Below are 14,616 nucleotides of genomic sequence, written 5' to 3' on the forward strand. Positions count from 1 at the left end.
CTGGAACTCACTCTGTAGACTCAGAAATCCGCCTGCCTCTGCCTCCCAAGTGCTTGGATTAAAGGCGTGCGCCACCCCCTTTCTTCAGTTGTATAGACTATGGTAAGTTGTCCTAACCTACCGCTATTCGCAGCCAGGAACCTTAACTAAACTCAGTTGGAAACAAACAAGGCTCTAAAGAAAGCAGGAGAGAAAGAAGAGGGGTCTCCATGGGAGTGGGAAGCCATGAAAGATGGTAATGGAGGGTGAGGGTTGCTGTCATTACCAGGGCATCCCCTGACATGACAGCAGTGCCAACAGGTAGGTAAAGGGCGCAGAGATAATGCACTTTGGAGCTGGTCGCAGAGAGCAGCTTCTACTTCTTTGCACGTGAGCAACCAACCACTTGTAGAGCGGAAGCCTATTGGGTGCGACTGGTTAGCACCTTACCTCGGATTGGACAGTGAGAATGCATATTGCCAGGATGCAGAAGAAGCGCATTAAAGAAGCCCTAGAGAGTGCAAACTCCACCGCAGGCCACCCCTACTGGCTACTCATGCTACCCATAATTCAGTGTTCTGACTTCTGGAGCGTGGTGTACCATGCTACTTAAGTAAAAGCACAGTACACCACAAGTAGTCCGGCTGTCAGTCATAGCTGACAGACAATTCTCCTACAGACAATGACCAAACCATACTGTATACAGGCATGAAACTGTAAAGAAAATTAGATCTATTTATTCTCATGTGTATGAGTGTCTAGCCTTCATGTATGTATGCCCATCCCATGTGGCTCTGGTGTTTTCAGAGGTCAGAAGAGGGGGGTCAGATCCCTTTGGACTGGTGTTACAGATGGTTGTTGGACACCGTGTGGATGCTGGGAACTAAAACTAAGGACTCTGCAAGAAATGCTCTTAACAACTGAGCCATCTCTCCAGTTCCGTGTCAAATAATTTTTTTTTATTATTATTGTAAAGAGTAAGGGAGGAAGCTAGAGAGATGACTCATCAGTTAAGAGCATTGGCTGTTCTTGCGAAGGCTCTGGTTTCAATTCCCAGACCCCACATGGTAGTTTACAACTATCTACAACTCCAGCTCTAAGGGATCCCATACCTACTTTTGACCTCCATTGGCACCAGGCTCCAAGCACAAATGTAGTATGTATATTGTTGGAGTCCAGGAATCGCTTCTCAAACCACACAAACACTGATCTCAGTCAGACAGGGATAGCTTATAGAGAGCATAAGCCCCAGGACTGATTGGCCAAGGCCATAGTCTAGATTCAGGAACTGAACCATGACCCCGAGTTAAGACCCTACATGATTTTAAAGCCCCAAATCTACAAACATCTGTGTCAAGTTATTTCACTAATTGGGTATCTAGGGATATCGGACTTCCTTAGGAACATGTCCGTGTTGTATGTTTATCCTGCTCCCATTGTTTGAGGTATTCAACTGTGGCAGGGGGCTTGCCTTGTCATGTTCTAACTTGTCTACCAGGATAGGACTTGTAACTTGCCAACGAGGATGCCAGTTACCCACATTCTCATTCTGCCAAGTAGGATGTCAGTTTCCAGGGAGGTCTTGGGAGTTTAAACTTTACTAGACCATACTCCAAATAGCTTCTTATGTTGATGCAGGGGTCTCTCTTATGTAGCAGTCCATCTCAGGGTCCGCTTATAAAGGCAAATACCATAGAAGCTTATACATCGGTGCAGGAAGTGCTGTTGGGTGGTTGGTTTGGGTCCAAGTTTATACAAAGCAGTTCTACTGACTTCCATCCTGATTGTTTTCCAAGGGTACAGAACATAACAGAATTTGTAATCAACTTGGCATTAGAAAGTTTCCTAGTATCAGCAGAAGCAACACAGTAACAGTACAAAAAACCCAAGAGCTTAGATAGGTAACAGTTACCTAGGTCCTAACGCAAAATACTCATATACATAAAATACAATAAATCTAAAAGAGAAAGAAAGAACGGAGGAGTCTAGGGCAGACCTAGGAGTCCTCACCATCTGAAACCAGAGATAAGACTATCTTCCTAGACAGGAAACTACAACTAAGTGAATTCAGAAGAAGCTGCGTCTGTGACATCAGCTTGAGTTATTCATGGAAGTCTCCATCGGAGCTGGGATGGTCCGAAAGCATGTTAATATTGAAATGTCTTAATGTGTCAGCCTAGGGCATTGGTCAATCTTGGGCCACTGGGGTGGGGGGTGGAGGTTTGAAAAGAACCTGTGTTGTGCTAAGTGAAGAAACAGAACTAGCTCGGCATCTGAATTGGGGAATGTGTTAAGAGTCCATGACAGGTTCACAGAAAGGAATAGCCAGAGGGTGAAGACACTCGCTGACCAAAGTCATCGTAATAAGAATTAGAAGAGGCACTGGGATTATAAAAATCAGCTTTTCTGTTTCTATGCCCCTACCCATAATACATCTGATTTTAGTCATGTGCACTCCCTGTTGTGCCTAGGCATAAGATGGTAAATAGTGGAGTGTCTGTAAAAGGTTACTAACGACATTGGCATATACCCCAAACCAATTCAAGCTGGGTCAGTTCTTCTGCCCTTCATACCCAGATACACTGAAAATACACATGAATACTGGAAACCATTTAAAATTGGCTGTTGCCAAGGGTAGGAAGACTTCTAGTGTTATTCATAGGCTTAGTATGTAGAGTCCAGTGTGGGTTGGGGTGGGGGGGGTTCTGAGGTTACTCCAAGCGTTGTTTGGAGAGAGGTAAGTGTGCCATAGTACTTACATGTGAGAACCAGGCCATCTAGTGCATTATAGCAAGAGAGTGTATGTATACATAACCCAAGACCAAGTTGGGTTGTTGTTAGCGCTTTGTCTGGGTTCCGCCCCACAGTTACCTGGCAAAAGCCCGAGTATGCCTGACTCACTGTAAAAGGGACTGCTTGCCCCCTCTGGTCTCTCTTGCCTTCCTGCTCTCCCTCTATCCTCTCATCCTGCTCCCTCTCTCCCCACGTTCTCATGCCCAGCCTCTACTTCTCTTCTCTTCTCTTCTCTTCTCTTCTCTTCTCTTCTCTTCTCTTCTCTTCTCTTCTCTCCTCTTCTCTTCTCTTCTTCCCTCCCCTCTTCTCTCCTCTCCCTTCTCCTCCCCTCCCCTCCCTCTATCTCTGTCTCTGTCTGTCTCTGTCTCTGTCTCTCTCCCTCCCTCCCTTCCTCCCTCCCTCTCTCTCTCTCTCTCTCCCTCTCTCTCTCTCCCTCTCTCTCTCTTCTTTTCTCTGTCTCTCCTACCCTCTCAACTCTGCTCCCCGTGCCCTGAATAAACTCTATTCTAGACTATACCTTCGTGTGGCTGGTCCCTCAGGGGGAAGGGATGCCTCAGCATGGGCCCGGGGAGGCACCTTCTTCCCCCACATCGTCTACCGAATATATTCCTTCTTTCCTTATCTTTTTATAAAACACAACACCAAGGTAGTAAAATGTCGCCTGTGCTTGCCTTTCTCACCTACGGTGTGCCAGTAGGTGCTGAGAAGATCACGTGAACAAATCGGTCTCATCCCAAGTTGTTCTCTTCCCTTTTTTTCTCATGAGTAAAACAGGCAGGTAGCGGGAGGCTGGAGAAAGCCTGCAGAGGAGATTCATCTCGGGAGAGTTTACCAGGCCAGAGAGAGGGAGGGAGGGAGCGAGGGAGGGAGAGAGAAGCTGAAAGTCCAGGACAAAGATTCAAAAGACAAACCGTGAGTTGAAGAGGTGCCGTTCTACCTATTGTGTCTAAAAGAGCCAGTGAGGGAAAGGGACAGTTTCGGGGCCATTTACAAAAAGACATTGCTGTCCAAGCTAAAGAGATGGCATCGCTGGTCGGGCTCGGAGTTTACGGATTCTAGGGCAGCTTCTGGAGCGGAGAATTAAAGACCTGAGAAAGGGAACCTTTTCCGGAACCAGTAGGCGACGATGAGATTAAAAAGGAAGTAAGGAGTGGCAAGCGGAGGCACCTCGTCCAATATGGACGCTCCAAAAATCGGCAGCCAGGGAGGGATTCGGGAGTCCGGAAATACGAAAGAAAGCCAGGCAAAGGTTCCTGGGGACAAAGAAAAGACGTTGTCTTCGGATCACTATCACCGAACAGCCAAACTCCTACAGAGTATCAGCTTTCTATGTCCTTTCGGCTGTAAATTTGCAACTCTACATAAGAAAGCAGGTTAGCTTCAAAAGACTGCTGGCAAAACGCTTAGGCAGGAACGTCGGCGTTAGGAATGACACGAGGCTCCAGGGGATGAGTTGAAGGAGATCGCTTGAATTCCTTTGAACACAAACTCCACGAACGCGAGGTACACAAAACGTTGCCACCGTCCCTGGGTGGGCTCGAACCACCAACCTTTCGGTTAACAGCCGAACGCGCTAACCGATTGCGCCACAGAGACAGGTGATGCTCAGGGGCGCTGTCAAGTCACCTTACTAAAGAATATATTGGTCGCTCACATCTGTCAAGAATTACAATTGAATTTGACAAAGAAATTAACCTAATCGTAAATATAGTAGACAAGGGCACCATCTCCTACTTTGATAAGGAACAAGTCCCGGTTCTACCCGCTGAGTCTGAGACAAGAGGATGAACGAACCAACAGTCTTTGGGAAATCCAAAAGCAATACTTTCCGAGAGTTTGGGAATTAAGTTGGCTTTTGTTTAGAAACCGCTGCAGGCAGATCTAGTTAATTTATGTATGCAAATGTGCGTGCGCAAGTACTGAGCCACGAGCTCATTATTTTTAACATAACAACCACATTTCCAGGCGTGTCTGGCAGAAAGTACTAAGGGTTCTTGTAACAAAGCTAGTCATACCAGCTGTCTTGAAGTCTACCGCGACGTGAGTCACCCGGGCAAAACAGGGACATTTTAAATTCTTGTAACTTAACGATGTTAACAATGACACATCTGCAAACAAACATCAAAAGGCGCATTCCCTTTAGTCTACTGCCTTCAGTTTAAGGATGGTCATCAGGGCTGCGGTCTAATGAGCCATTTCCTGTATAGCCCAGGTCTCTGGAGTGTTCTGGATCCTCCACATACTAGGACCTCCTTGTGTCTGTTTCTGCAGCCTCTTCCAATAATACATAGATTAAGTTTAAGCACAGGTCAACATTTTCATACAAACAAAGATATTTATGTGCAGAAATTACACATGCACATATTTTGTATTTTTGTATTAATACTTGTTATGTATATATAAAACATATATAACATATACACACACACATATATATGTACATATATATATATGTATATATATATATAATTTGTTACATGACCTTTTCATTTAAAAAAATTGTTCTGCACTTTATGGTAGTGTGAATGAGAATGGCCCCATAGGCTCATTGTAGTAGAACTGTTTGGGAAAGATTAGAAAATGTAGCTTTGTCGAGGGAAGAGTGTCATCTGCAGGTGGTTTCAAAAAGCCATCCCCCCCTTAGCTCTCTCTAGGTTACGTTTGTGAATCTGCTTCTAAGCGCTCAGCTACTGCCCCAGTGCTGCACCTGCCTGCCGACTGACTGCCAGGCTGCCAGTGAATAGCAATCCAAGAGAGCAACGGTGGAAAAGAAAGGAAAAGAAAAGAAACACTCAAAGAGAACAAAAACAACAACAAAGAAAGAAAGCGATGAACAAAGCCAACATAGCAGGAAACGCAGCATACACCAGGATTTAACGACCACCTAATTAAAGGTGTTGTTCTAGTAAATGGTTTTTATATAGTAGAGTAAATAGAGATACTAAATCTTCGTACAATACTTAAAAGGTTGAAAGAGTAAATCCCAGAAAGGAGAGTCATACGAGGGAAAGTCAATTCTGAAAGAGGCATGCGCTAAGGATTCTAGGACAGCAGGTGAACGTTATACTGGAGACAACGTAAATGTTCAAAACTGAGAGACTTAATCAAGAAACATGATGTAGCCGTATAGGATAACACAATGAAATAAATGATTGAAAGAATGTTTTAAGCTAACATTCAATAACTGTGGGAATAGAACAATCCTAAGTAAAAAGTCAAGTAAGTTTTTTGTTTGTTTTGGTTTTCTGTTGGTTTGGTGTGGTTTGGTTTGGCTTTAACATCGGTTTGGTTTGGTTTTAACATCGGAACTCATGAAATGTACAGCACCGAGCGAACTGACGGAGGCCACTACGTCTTTCGGTGCTTGTGACGTCAGGATAGTTCGCCGCTGTAACAAATATGGTGCCAGGTAGTTCTAGTGGGGGAGGCCATGTGTGCCTGAACACAGGGAGGAAACCAGAGTCTGTAATCTTCTCTCAACTTCACTGTGAAGCAGAGGCAGCTCTAAAACGCAGCCTTATCAATAGCAAGCAATATGCACATTTTTACCCTAACTTTATGTTCAAAATGTGCCCCATTCATCCCCACCATCACCACCACAAAAAAAAAAACCTGGACTGGAAGAATAAATGCCAGAGAAATATTGAGCAAAATAAGAACAAGTGTTTCCTTCATGATAAGTGTAGGGTGCCTTTTATTTATTTATTCATTCTCTATTTTTTTTGACAAGGAATATGTAATATAGGAAAACAAATATCTTTTTCCCCTCCAAAATGAATATATACTATGTGTGAGGTTCTTTTACATATATAATCATTTACACTCAAAAGAACCATTCAAAATATTATTTCAACACAGAGAGGTGGGGGCAGACAGAGAGAGGAGAAAGAGGGGGAGAAAGAGAGAGAGAGAGAGAGAGAGCTGTACCATAGAAAACGGGAAAATCCACTGGAAATAAATAAATGGTCAGAATAAACTTGTTAAGATAATTATGGTGTAGTTATATAGCTTAACACAATGAAGTGTATAACAAACGCTGGGGGCTTTAAAATATTGAGCAATTTGAGGTCAAATTGCTTGACTATACAGTGCAGAACGGGCTTCTCAGGACTGCAAAGGGTCTCAAAGATCATGGATCCAGTTTATGTATGTAGGAAACAAAGTCTAGAGGAATCGAAGCACATTCTTCCGTAGTAATTTAAAGCAAACAAAAATTAAACAAAAGTCAATTTTTTGACCAGTGCTCTTTCCATGCTAGGTTCACATAGGACATTTTTGTTATTCTGTGTCATCGCCAGCAGGGATGGCTGTTTTCCAAATCTACACACCTGCAGTGTGGCAGTGGAAACGAATTCGGACTTGAAAACTTCGGTCCAGCCACTTTCCTACGGTGTAGCAAAGATGGGAATCATCGTGATGTCTGGGGTTTTAAGAAGCGTGAGAGTGTCAGAAGCTTCGATACAGGTAGGGTTAACAACCTGCCCATACTGAATGGCTACTGCACCCGTTTCACTAAATTTGGTTAGAGAGAGAGGCTCTTGAAATATAAATCTCGAGCTTTATTTTTTAGAAGTGATTATCCCTCTTTTATTGGAAGACCAATCAAAGATATAGATATAGCAGATAAAGAATGGATTAAAAATAGCTAGCCTCCCCGTCGGGGAATCGAACCCCGGTCTCCCGCGTGACAGGCGGGGATACTCACCACTATACTAACGAGGACAACCGCGGCAGCGAGTTCAAAGTGGCTGCCCAAGAAAGATATTTGTAAGCCATTCTTGTTCCTTAGAAGTTATCAAAATTTTGTTTTCATCAAAAAAGGTAATGGAGAAATGTATCTATCTGCTAATTTCTAGTAGCCGGTTTAAATCGTAGAGAGAAACAGGTTTCTGGTTAAAATTAGTAGGTCACAAAGCAAACCAAGAAAACACGAAAGTGGAGAAAGAGATTGAAGGCAGAAAGGAGGAATCACGGGAGTGGGAAGGAAATAAAGGAGGGCTCGAGGTGAACGTAAACAAGTCCTTTATATACACGTGAGAAATTATCGAAGGACAAATTTAATCAATAACAAAGAAAGACGTGTTAAGTTTAATACCTTCTATTTAGCTTAATACATACAAGATATTATTTCAACATGTAATTAATATTAAAAAATTATTAGCTAGATTATTTTTCTTAGTCTTCAAAGTCTATAATGTATTTTACATTCAAAATTTAATCAGAAAAACAAATAGTATCTATATAGATTTCATAAAAATATATAAATCAAAAATACTCGTATGACTGTTTTCTGCTTAAAGTTCTCCAGTAGCTATAAAGGATAGCCATTTACATTTTTTTCATTTAGTTAATGGCTCCATTAATTATTTATTTTAATTAACTCAATTAAAATAAAATTTTAAAATGCGATTTTTACACGTACCAGTCAGTTTCAATCGTGTAATAGCTGACGGCTACAATTTGAGCCATCTTATCAGAAGATTCCAAAACAGAAGAGAGATGAAATGAAAATACCTAACCTAATAAGGGAAAAACTTAGGGTTAATTTCACTCGAAGATACAAAAGAAGACCTCTGCGTTGGCCGGGAATCGAACCCGGGTCAACTGCTTGGAAGGCAGCTATGCTCACCACTATACCACCAACGCAGCACGACAGGGAGCTTCGTTTCGCCTCCTTAATAGAAGACACAATTTACTTGTGCTTGTTTTGTATCTGTTTTCTGCAAATGTTAAAAGTGGACCCCATGAAAAACTCCGGCGTCGGCCCCGGAGGAAACATTTCCTCCGCTTCTCCCCCTGTTCACTGCCTGACTTTCTCAGTTCCAGGCTCCGCAAACGCTCAGCGCCTCCATGCAGCTCCCAAAGTCCACCCGGCACCGGTTCGGGAAGCGACTTAGGACGCCGGGTAGGGAGGAGAAATATCCTCTGCGGCCTGACTCGGCCCTTCCGATGAAAAGGAAACCGAAAGCTCTCAGAAGAGGTGGATGATGGAAGGTTTAAAGTGATGCGGAATTAAGAGATAGGAAAGATCTGTCAGCTACGCTTACTTGTTTTGCTTTGCAAAAGCGTTCCTTGCGAGTTTGAGTTTGTTTTTATCGGAAGGAATCACGGACGGTGCCGTCATCAGTATTAAAGCCCTTATAAAAATGTATGAAACCTTCATCCTCATATGTCAGGATGGCCGAGCGGTCTAAGGCGCTGCGTTCAGGTCGCAGTCTCCCCTGGAGGCGTGGGTTCGAATCCCACTTCTGACAAACACGTTTTTTGTTTTCCCAATCCCACTTCTGACAAACACATTTTCTTGTTTTCCACTGTAATTGAACACTCGTATTTATGCTATCTTCCGGAAAAAAGAAAATTAAAAAAAAAAATTCCTCAACCCTGTATCCCTTAATTTCTTACAATTATCTCAACTCTTTCAATACTGAAGCGCTGCTAGAAAACTTTTGTAAGCATTAGGTTCTCTATCACCTTGCTTAACCCCACCACCAATTCTAATTTCAGAGATTTGCTATTTATATGATTGTGCTCTTTCATATAGCCGAATCAAGAAAACTAAACTCTTCGTGACACTCTTTTTCTAGAAGATCACAAAAGAAACACTTTCTGGTTTAAGAGAAGCTTGGTGGAGGGGAAAATTGTCTTTTTGACAAGAGGGAAAGCTGTTAGGTTGACCATGAGGATGGGAAGGGCTTTAGATCGGTTAAAGTTTGTCACAGACTGCTCTATTCCCTGTCATTGACCAACAAGACTCTGACTCTTGGAAAAGCATTAGCTCTTTCTGAGTCTTAATTTTCTTCCTAGTAAAATGGATATAAGAAGTGACGGTGTGAGATAGCCTGCTCATTAGAAATTCAGAATTCGGGTTCTGCCTCGGGCCTGATGACTTGCCTCTTATGGGATTCCCAGGTAAGTGGAATGTGTATTAAAGTTTCGGAATGTCTCGCCTGTCCTCTTCACAGGACGGTGTTGATAGAGAAGTGCTCTGTCTCTGGCTTCTCAAGAGGCCACCTTTTTACTCTGTGCCATCTAAGCCTTTAAAATATGTCAGGCACTACAATACTTAAGAAGAAGGACACAAAGTCACTGTATCCAAACTAAAGAAAACCATGGTGCTTTCTTAGGAGGGACCTGTAAGGAAAAAGATGTCAGACAGTCAGAAAATTTGTAAAAGGAATGTGAGGCAAGCATTGAAAGCAGCATGACATCTGATGGATGCACCCAGTGTGTAACATGATGGTTTGAGAAGGTTATTAAACGAAGACCTCAATGTCGGGGTAGACGCTCTCTGTATGAGCTATTAGTCAGAGAGGCCCCAGAGACTGTGGCATTTCCTCCTGGTTGCCCACCATGCTATACAATAGGACTCCATTATTGAAGACACAATATGCTATAGCTTCAGGACACTAAAAAAAAAAAAAAAAATCAATCTTGAAGTGACCAGAAATTTCCTCCTTGCTGGCTAGCTTTCACATTGCTAGGAGGTGTTATTAAGGCCACAAGGCTACACAGATGCACATGCATACATAATTAAAATAGGTTTTGTTTTTAAAAAAACAAAATAAAAAGGTGTGCCCACTGGGCAATCACGGCATGATCAAAAGTGTGGGTGACCAGCCACTTTTAGATTAGAGTGAGGACTGTTCCACAGGACATCCATTACTGGTACTGTAAGGCTGGTTAAGGCCCATGGACGTAGGGCTCATGGCCTTAGGAGGGCCTGCTACTGTTGCTTACTAAATGGATGTATCAAACTCCCTTCTAAATATTGATGCTTATAAATATAGATGAGAGCCATCCGCTTTGGCCAGAGAGGCTTCTTTCTGTGAATGAGCAACAACAGTTAAGGCAGAAACTCCAAAAATGATCAAAATGCTGAAAATATGTGACTGTTGAATGTTCAGCCCTAAATGGGACATCTACATCAGCCTCCCAAGACTCAGGGAACACGGAGGAAGAGGGAGAGGACAGAATGTAAGGGCTGGAGAATAGGGAGCAGAATAGGGAGTAGGGAGGAGTGCTGCAAAACACTTATCTTCCTTCTGAAAGTGGCGTTGGACATGACCTCATAACGGTTGCCTGAACAAGATCAAACCAACAGGATCGGTCAACACTCCAGCTGACTGTACTAACTGGACTCGGGGAGAAGGGGGAAAAAAAGAGGAGATTGGAGGACGGTGTGTGTCAGTGTCTGTTAAAGGCAGCAGGAGAGGAGTCTTCAGCAGGAAGAGAATAAAGTTCTCAGAAGATAAATAAAAGATGTCTTTTAAAAAGTAAGAAGAGACCAGGTGGGAGGCAATAATCAAAATGCATTTTGTAGGTATGTGAAATTGTACGAGAATTCATTTATTTATTTATTTACTTATTTATTTATTATAAAAGGAATCTCACCTATAGCTCTGGGTGGCCTAGAACTTGTTCGGTAGACTAGGCTGGCCTCAAAAACCACAGGAATCTTCTCCTCTGCTTCTTGAGTGTCAACACGCCCTAGCAAAGAACAAAGTTAGTAAAAATATCTTTTTAAATCAGACAAATGAGAGCTACAGACATGGCTCAGCAGTGCGGAGGACTTGCTACTGTTCCGGAGGATCTGAGTTTGGCTGCTGCCAGGTACCCGTCCATATTGGACAGCTCACCAGCAGAATATGGATCCAACAGTACCCTCTCTGGTCTCCTCAGGCTGACACTCACAAAAGCACACAAATACAAATAACATAAAAAAAAAATAAATTAATCAGACTAATCAAAATTAAAAGACTATAAAATACCTGACCTATTTTTTAAAAATGTTAAGATCACGAAAAAAAAACAAGACTATGAAACTGTCATCATGGAGTATATAGAATTTAGGAGGCATGATAAGTCAGTGTAATATGAAATCCAGCATCAACTGGTGAAACAAGGAAAGGGTGCATGAGTGGAAGGATGTGAAACCTGAATAAAGTCAACAGCTTAATCAGTAACAGTTATCCAGTGGCATTTGCTGAAGTTTGATAAGTTATCGTTATGTACCATCTTACCATTAGGGAAGCTGGCTGGCAGACAAGCAGTAATTTTCCATATTATCTTTGCAAATCTTCTATTAGTCTAAAATTACTGAAAAGAAAAGAAGACTTGAAAGTAATTGCCAATCCTATTCAGGAATTGGGACTCAGGCAAGAAACTATCGACAGTAGTATTTGATTTCTTAGTAATGGGCATCTGTGATGATTTAATTTATTCTGATTCTTTGGAAGAACTGGGTAAAAGTAGCTGTGATTACAATAATCACGTAAGAGAATGTGGACTGTTGACATGGATACAGCCATGTCAAAGGCCATAGGAGAGTGGAGCTCAGAGGACTGGAAAAGCCTTCTTCCAGTCTGTTGATAGTGTGTGCAGAAAATGGCCACCGTAGCCCTCTTCCGCCTGGATGTGTATGGCCTCTGGATATGTACAGCTCCCCTACAGAGACTGCTCCTACCGAGATTAGCTAAACCTGCCTTCTTGTTCAGCTGTATACAATAACCCCGGTTGGTTGTCTGAGTAAGTAGGGAAGGCTTGGGTCTGTTAGGGATGGTGACAATCCACTGGATCAATGTGGTCATCACCTTCTCCAGGCCCAGGGACAGGGGAGCCACACCCAGCAGGAGGAGAGCCTGCATCTTCTCACACTTGTCTTCCATCCACACAGTCACCTACACAGCAGCCCCAGGGACCACAGCCTCGTCAGGGTCGATGTTCTTGTTCAGCTCCCTGCGGCTGAAGAAGTCTTATAGACGCTTCTGCACCTTAGAGATACAGGTAGAACCATCCACCAGGATGACCTCGTGGACTTAAATGGGCCTTGGTTTGGCATCCCTCAGGGCCTTCTCCACAGGCTCCAGGGGGCTGCAGAAAAGGTCTGGGCACAGTTCCTGAAAGTAGGCACGAGTAATGGACATGGAGACACCCACACCTTGGAATAAGGAGTCAGTCCCCAAGGTCGACTGGGTGCTGGAGGACAGCACGAATTTGGCTCACTCACAGGCAGTGCATAATCTGCGAGTGTCATCTCGTTTCCATTCCCATCTATCCCTTGCTTGCGCCTGAACTCTTCCATGAAATCCATCAGCATCTGGTTGGGTCAGTCCCCTCCATCTAGATGAGTGAGTGTCTCCAGATGTGGCCTTCACCTTGAAGACGCCAGCGTGCATTGTTAGAGCTGACAGACATTGAAAGTGACAGATAAAAAACAAACAGAAAACAAAACAACAACAAGCAAAACAAAACAGAACAAAAACCTGAGCACGTTGCTCTCTCCAGCACATGGCTGGTCCAGCTCGTAGGCGATGGCGACTGCAGTAGGTTCTTTAATGATCCTGAGCACGTTGATGATGGCACTCCACTCCACCCCGTCCATAGTCGTTGAAGTGGCACCATGAACGCCACTACCTCACCGGTCGTAAACACTTGCACTTTGGGCTTACCGCCATCGTTCACCCACCCGGAAGAGCCAGGGTTTGTTCTCCGGCTGCACAGTCGCCTCCGTGAACTTGCAGTTTATCAGCCTTTTGGCGTCGAGTGTAGGATGCCGTCCCGCAGCTCCTACTTGTGTGGGGTTCCACGAACCGAGGATTTGGAAACCTGCACAAGTAGGAGCTGCGGGACGGCATCCTACATATGGCGCCCAACGTGGGGCGCCATATGTAGGATGCCGTCCCGCAGCTCCTACTTGCGTGGGGTTCCACGAACCGAGGATTTGGAAACCTGCAATGGGTGGCAGAGAAAAGAGACACGACGCCAAGAGAAAGGTTCTCATCAAGGTGTGCTTTACTAAATGACAGGGGAGCATTTATACTCAAAGACAGTACAGGTATGCAATTGGCATTTAGGTGAGAATCAGACATCAAAGCTCAAACATTGATACAAGGGATTCCAGGAAGGGGAAGAGGGATCAAAGGATCACGGCTTCCTAAGGAGCTGGTATCTGGTCCTTGAGTCATTTACATAGGCTCCAAACCCCCAGCGAGCTAAGTCTCTGGTTTCGGTTTTGAGTTCTTTAGTGAGCCTGTACTGTCTTTGAGTATAAATGCTCCCCTGTCATTTAGTAAAGCACGCCTTGATGAGAACCTTTCTCTTGGCGTCGTGTCTCTTTTCTCTGCCACCCATTGCAGGTTTCCAAATCCTCGGTTCGTGGAACCCCACGCAAGTAGGAGCTGCGGGACGGCATCCTACAGTCGAGCACCGTAAGGAGCGCGTTCAGGACGTCGGTGAAGGCCACGTAGCTGGCATGGTGCGTTGCCCTGGTCATGGGCAAGGATCTTCCAGGTTACTGTTTGGAGAGCAGTCCTGCGCACGCGCAACCCGAGGCCCCTCCCCGCTGCCACGGGAAGCCCGGCGAGTGCGGTCCATGCAAACAGAATCAGAGCTTCTAAGATAGAAATGGAAATAGTTGGGCCGCGGCGAGGATCTGTTTTGAAAGAATGAATCCTTGAAACGCGAGGGTGGGCCTTTCGAAACTGATGCAAAGAGAATGGTTACATATGAAGTACAGCTAGTAATACACATCAACTGAAATGAGAGTGCTGCAAGGGCATATCCCGTCTAGCATTGGTGGTTCAGTGGTAGAATTCTCGCCTGCCACGCGGGAGGCCCGGGTTCGATTCCCGGCCAATGCACGCTTCTCTTTTTCAAACTGTGTGTTACTTGTATCTTTTTTTGTTTATTTTTAATTTTCCTTTTCAGAGGCTTGACCCTTGACCCCGGGTCTTTCTCCAGCCTCCCCACGAAACTCAGAGTTCTTTCGATTTCATTCTTATTCTTTTACCGGTTTACCTCTAAGAAAGTCAAACAACGCTGTGGCCGTAGAATTCGTAAGAGAAC

General features: G+C 44.0%; 1 protein-coding gene and 5 non-coding genes across 6 annotated transcripts; 2 read left to right on the top strand and 4 right to left on the bottom strand.

Annotated features, from left to right (window-relative positions):
• Nucleotides 1–4,294: 4,294 nt before the first annotated feature.
• On the bottom strand, nt 4,295–4,368 carry Trnan-guu. The gene has a single exon. It is a non-coding gene; the product is annotated as a tRNA-Asn (tRNA).
• A 3,054-nt stretch (nt 4,369–7,422) lies between these two features.
• On the bottom strand, nt 7,423–7,494 carry Trnad-guc. Its single transcript has one exon. It is a non-coding gene; the product is annotated as a tRNA-Asp (tRNA).
• Nucleotides 7,495–8,346: 852 nt separating this feature from the next.
• On the bottom strand, nt 8,347–8,418 carry Trnag-ucc. The gene has a single exon. It is a non-coding gene; the product is annotated as a tRNA-Gly (tRNA).
• A 525-nt stretch (nt 8,419–8,943) lies between these two features.
• On the top strand, nt 8,944–9,026 carry Trnal-cag. The gene has a single exon. It is a non-coding gene; the product is annotated as a tRNA-Leu (tRNA).
• A 2,638-nt stretch (nt 9,027–11,664) lies between these two features.
• Hspa6 (heat shock protein family A (Hsp70) member 6) lies at nt 11,665–13,167 on the bottom strand. The gene is given in 5 exon segments (XM_031389096.1): nt 11,665–12,323; nt 12,326–12,799; nt 12,802–12,901; nt 12,903–12,955; nt 13,024–13,167. Coding segments are annotated over 5 exon segments (840 nt in total). The 5' UTR covers nt 13,154–13,167; the 3' UTR covers nt 11,665–12,240.
• A 1,173-nt stretch (nt 13,168–14,340) lies between these two features.
• Trnag-gcc lies at nt 14,341–14,411 on the top strand. Its single transcript has one exon. It is a non-coding gene; the product is annotated as a tRNA-Gly (tRNA).
• Nucleotides 14,412–14,616: the final 205 nt, after the last annotated feature.

Source organism: Mastomys coucha, unplaced genomic scaffold (genome assembly GCF_008632895.1).
Source record: "Mastomys coucha isolate ucsf_1 unplaced genomic scaffold, UCSF_Mcou_1 pScaffold1, whole genome shotgun sequence".
Classification (NCBI taxonomy): Eukaryota; Metazoa; Chordata; class Mammalia; order Rodentia; family Muridae; genus Mastomys; species Mastomys coucha.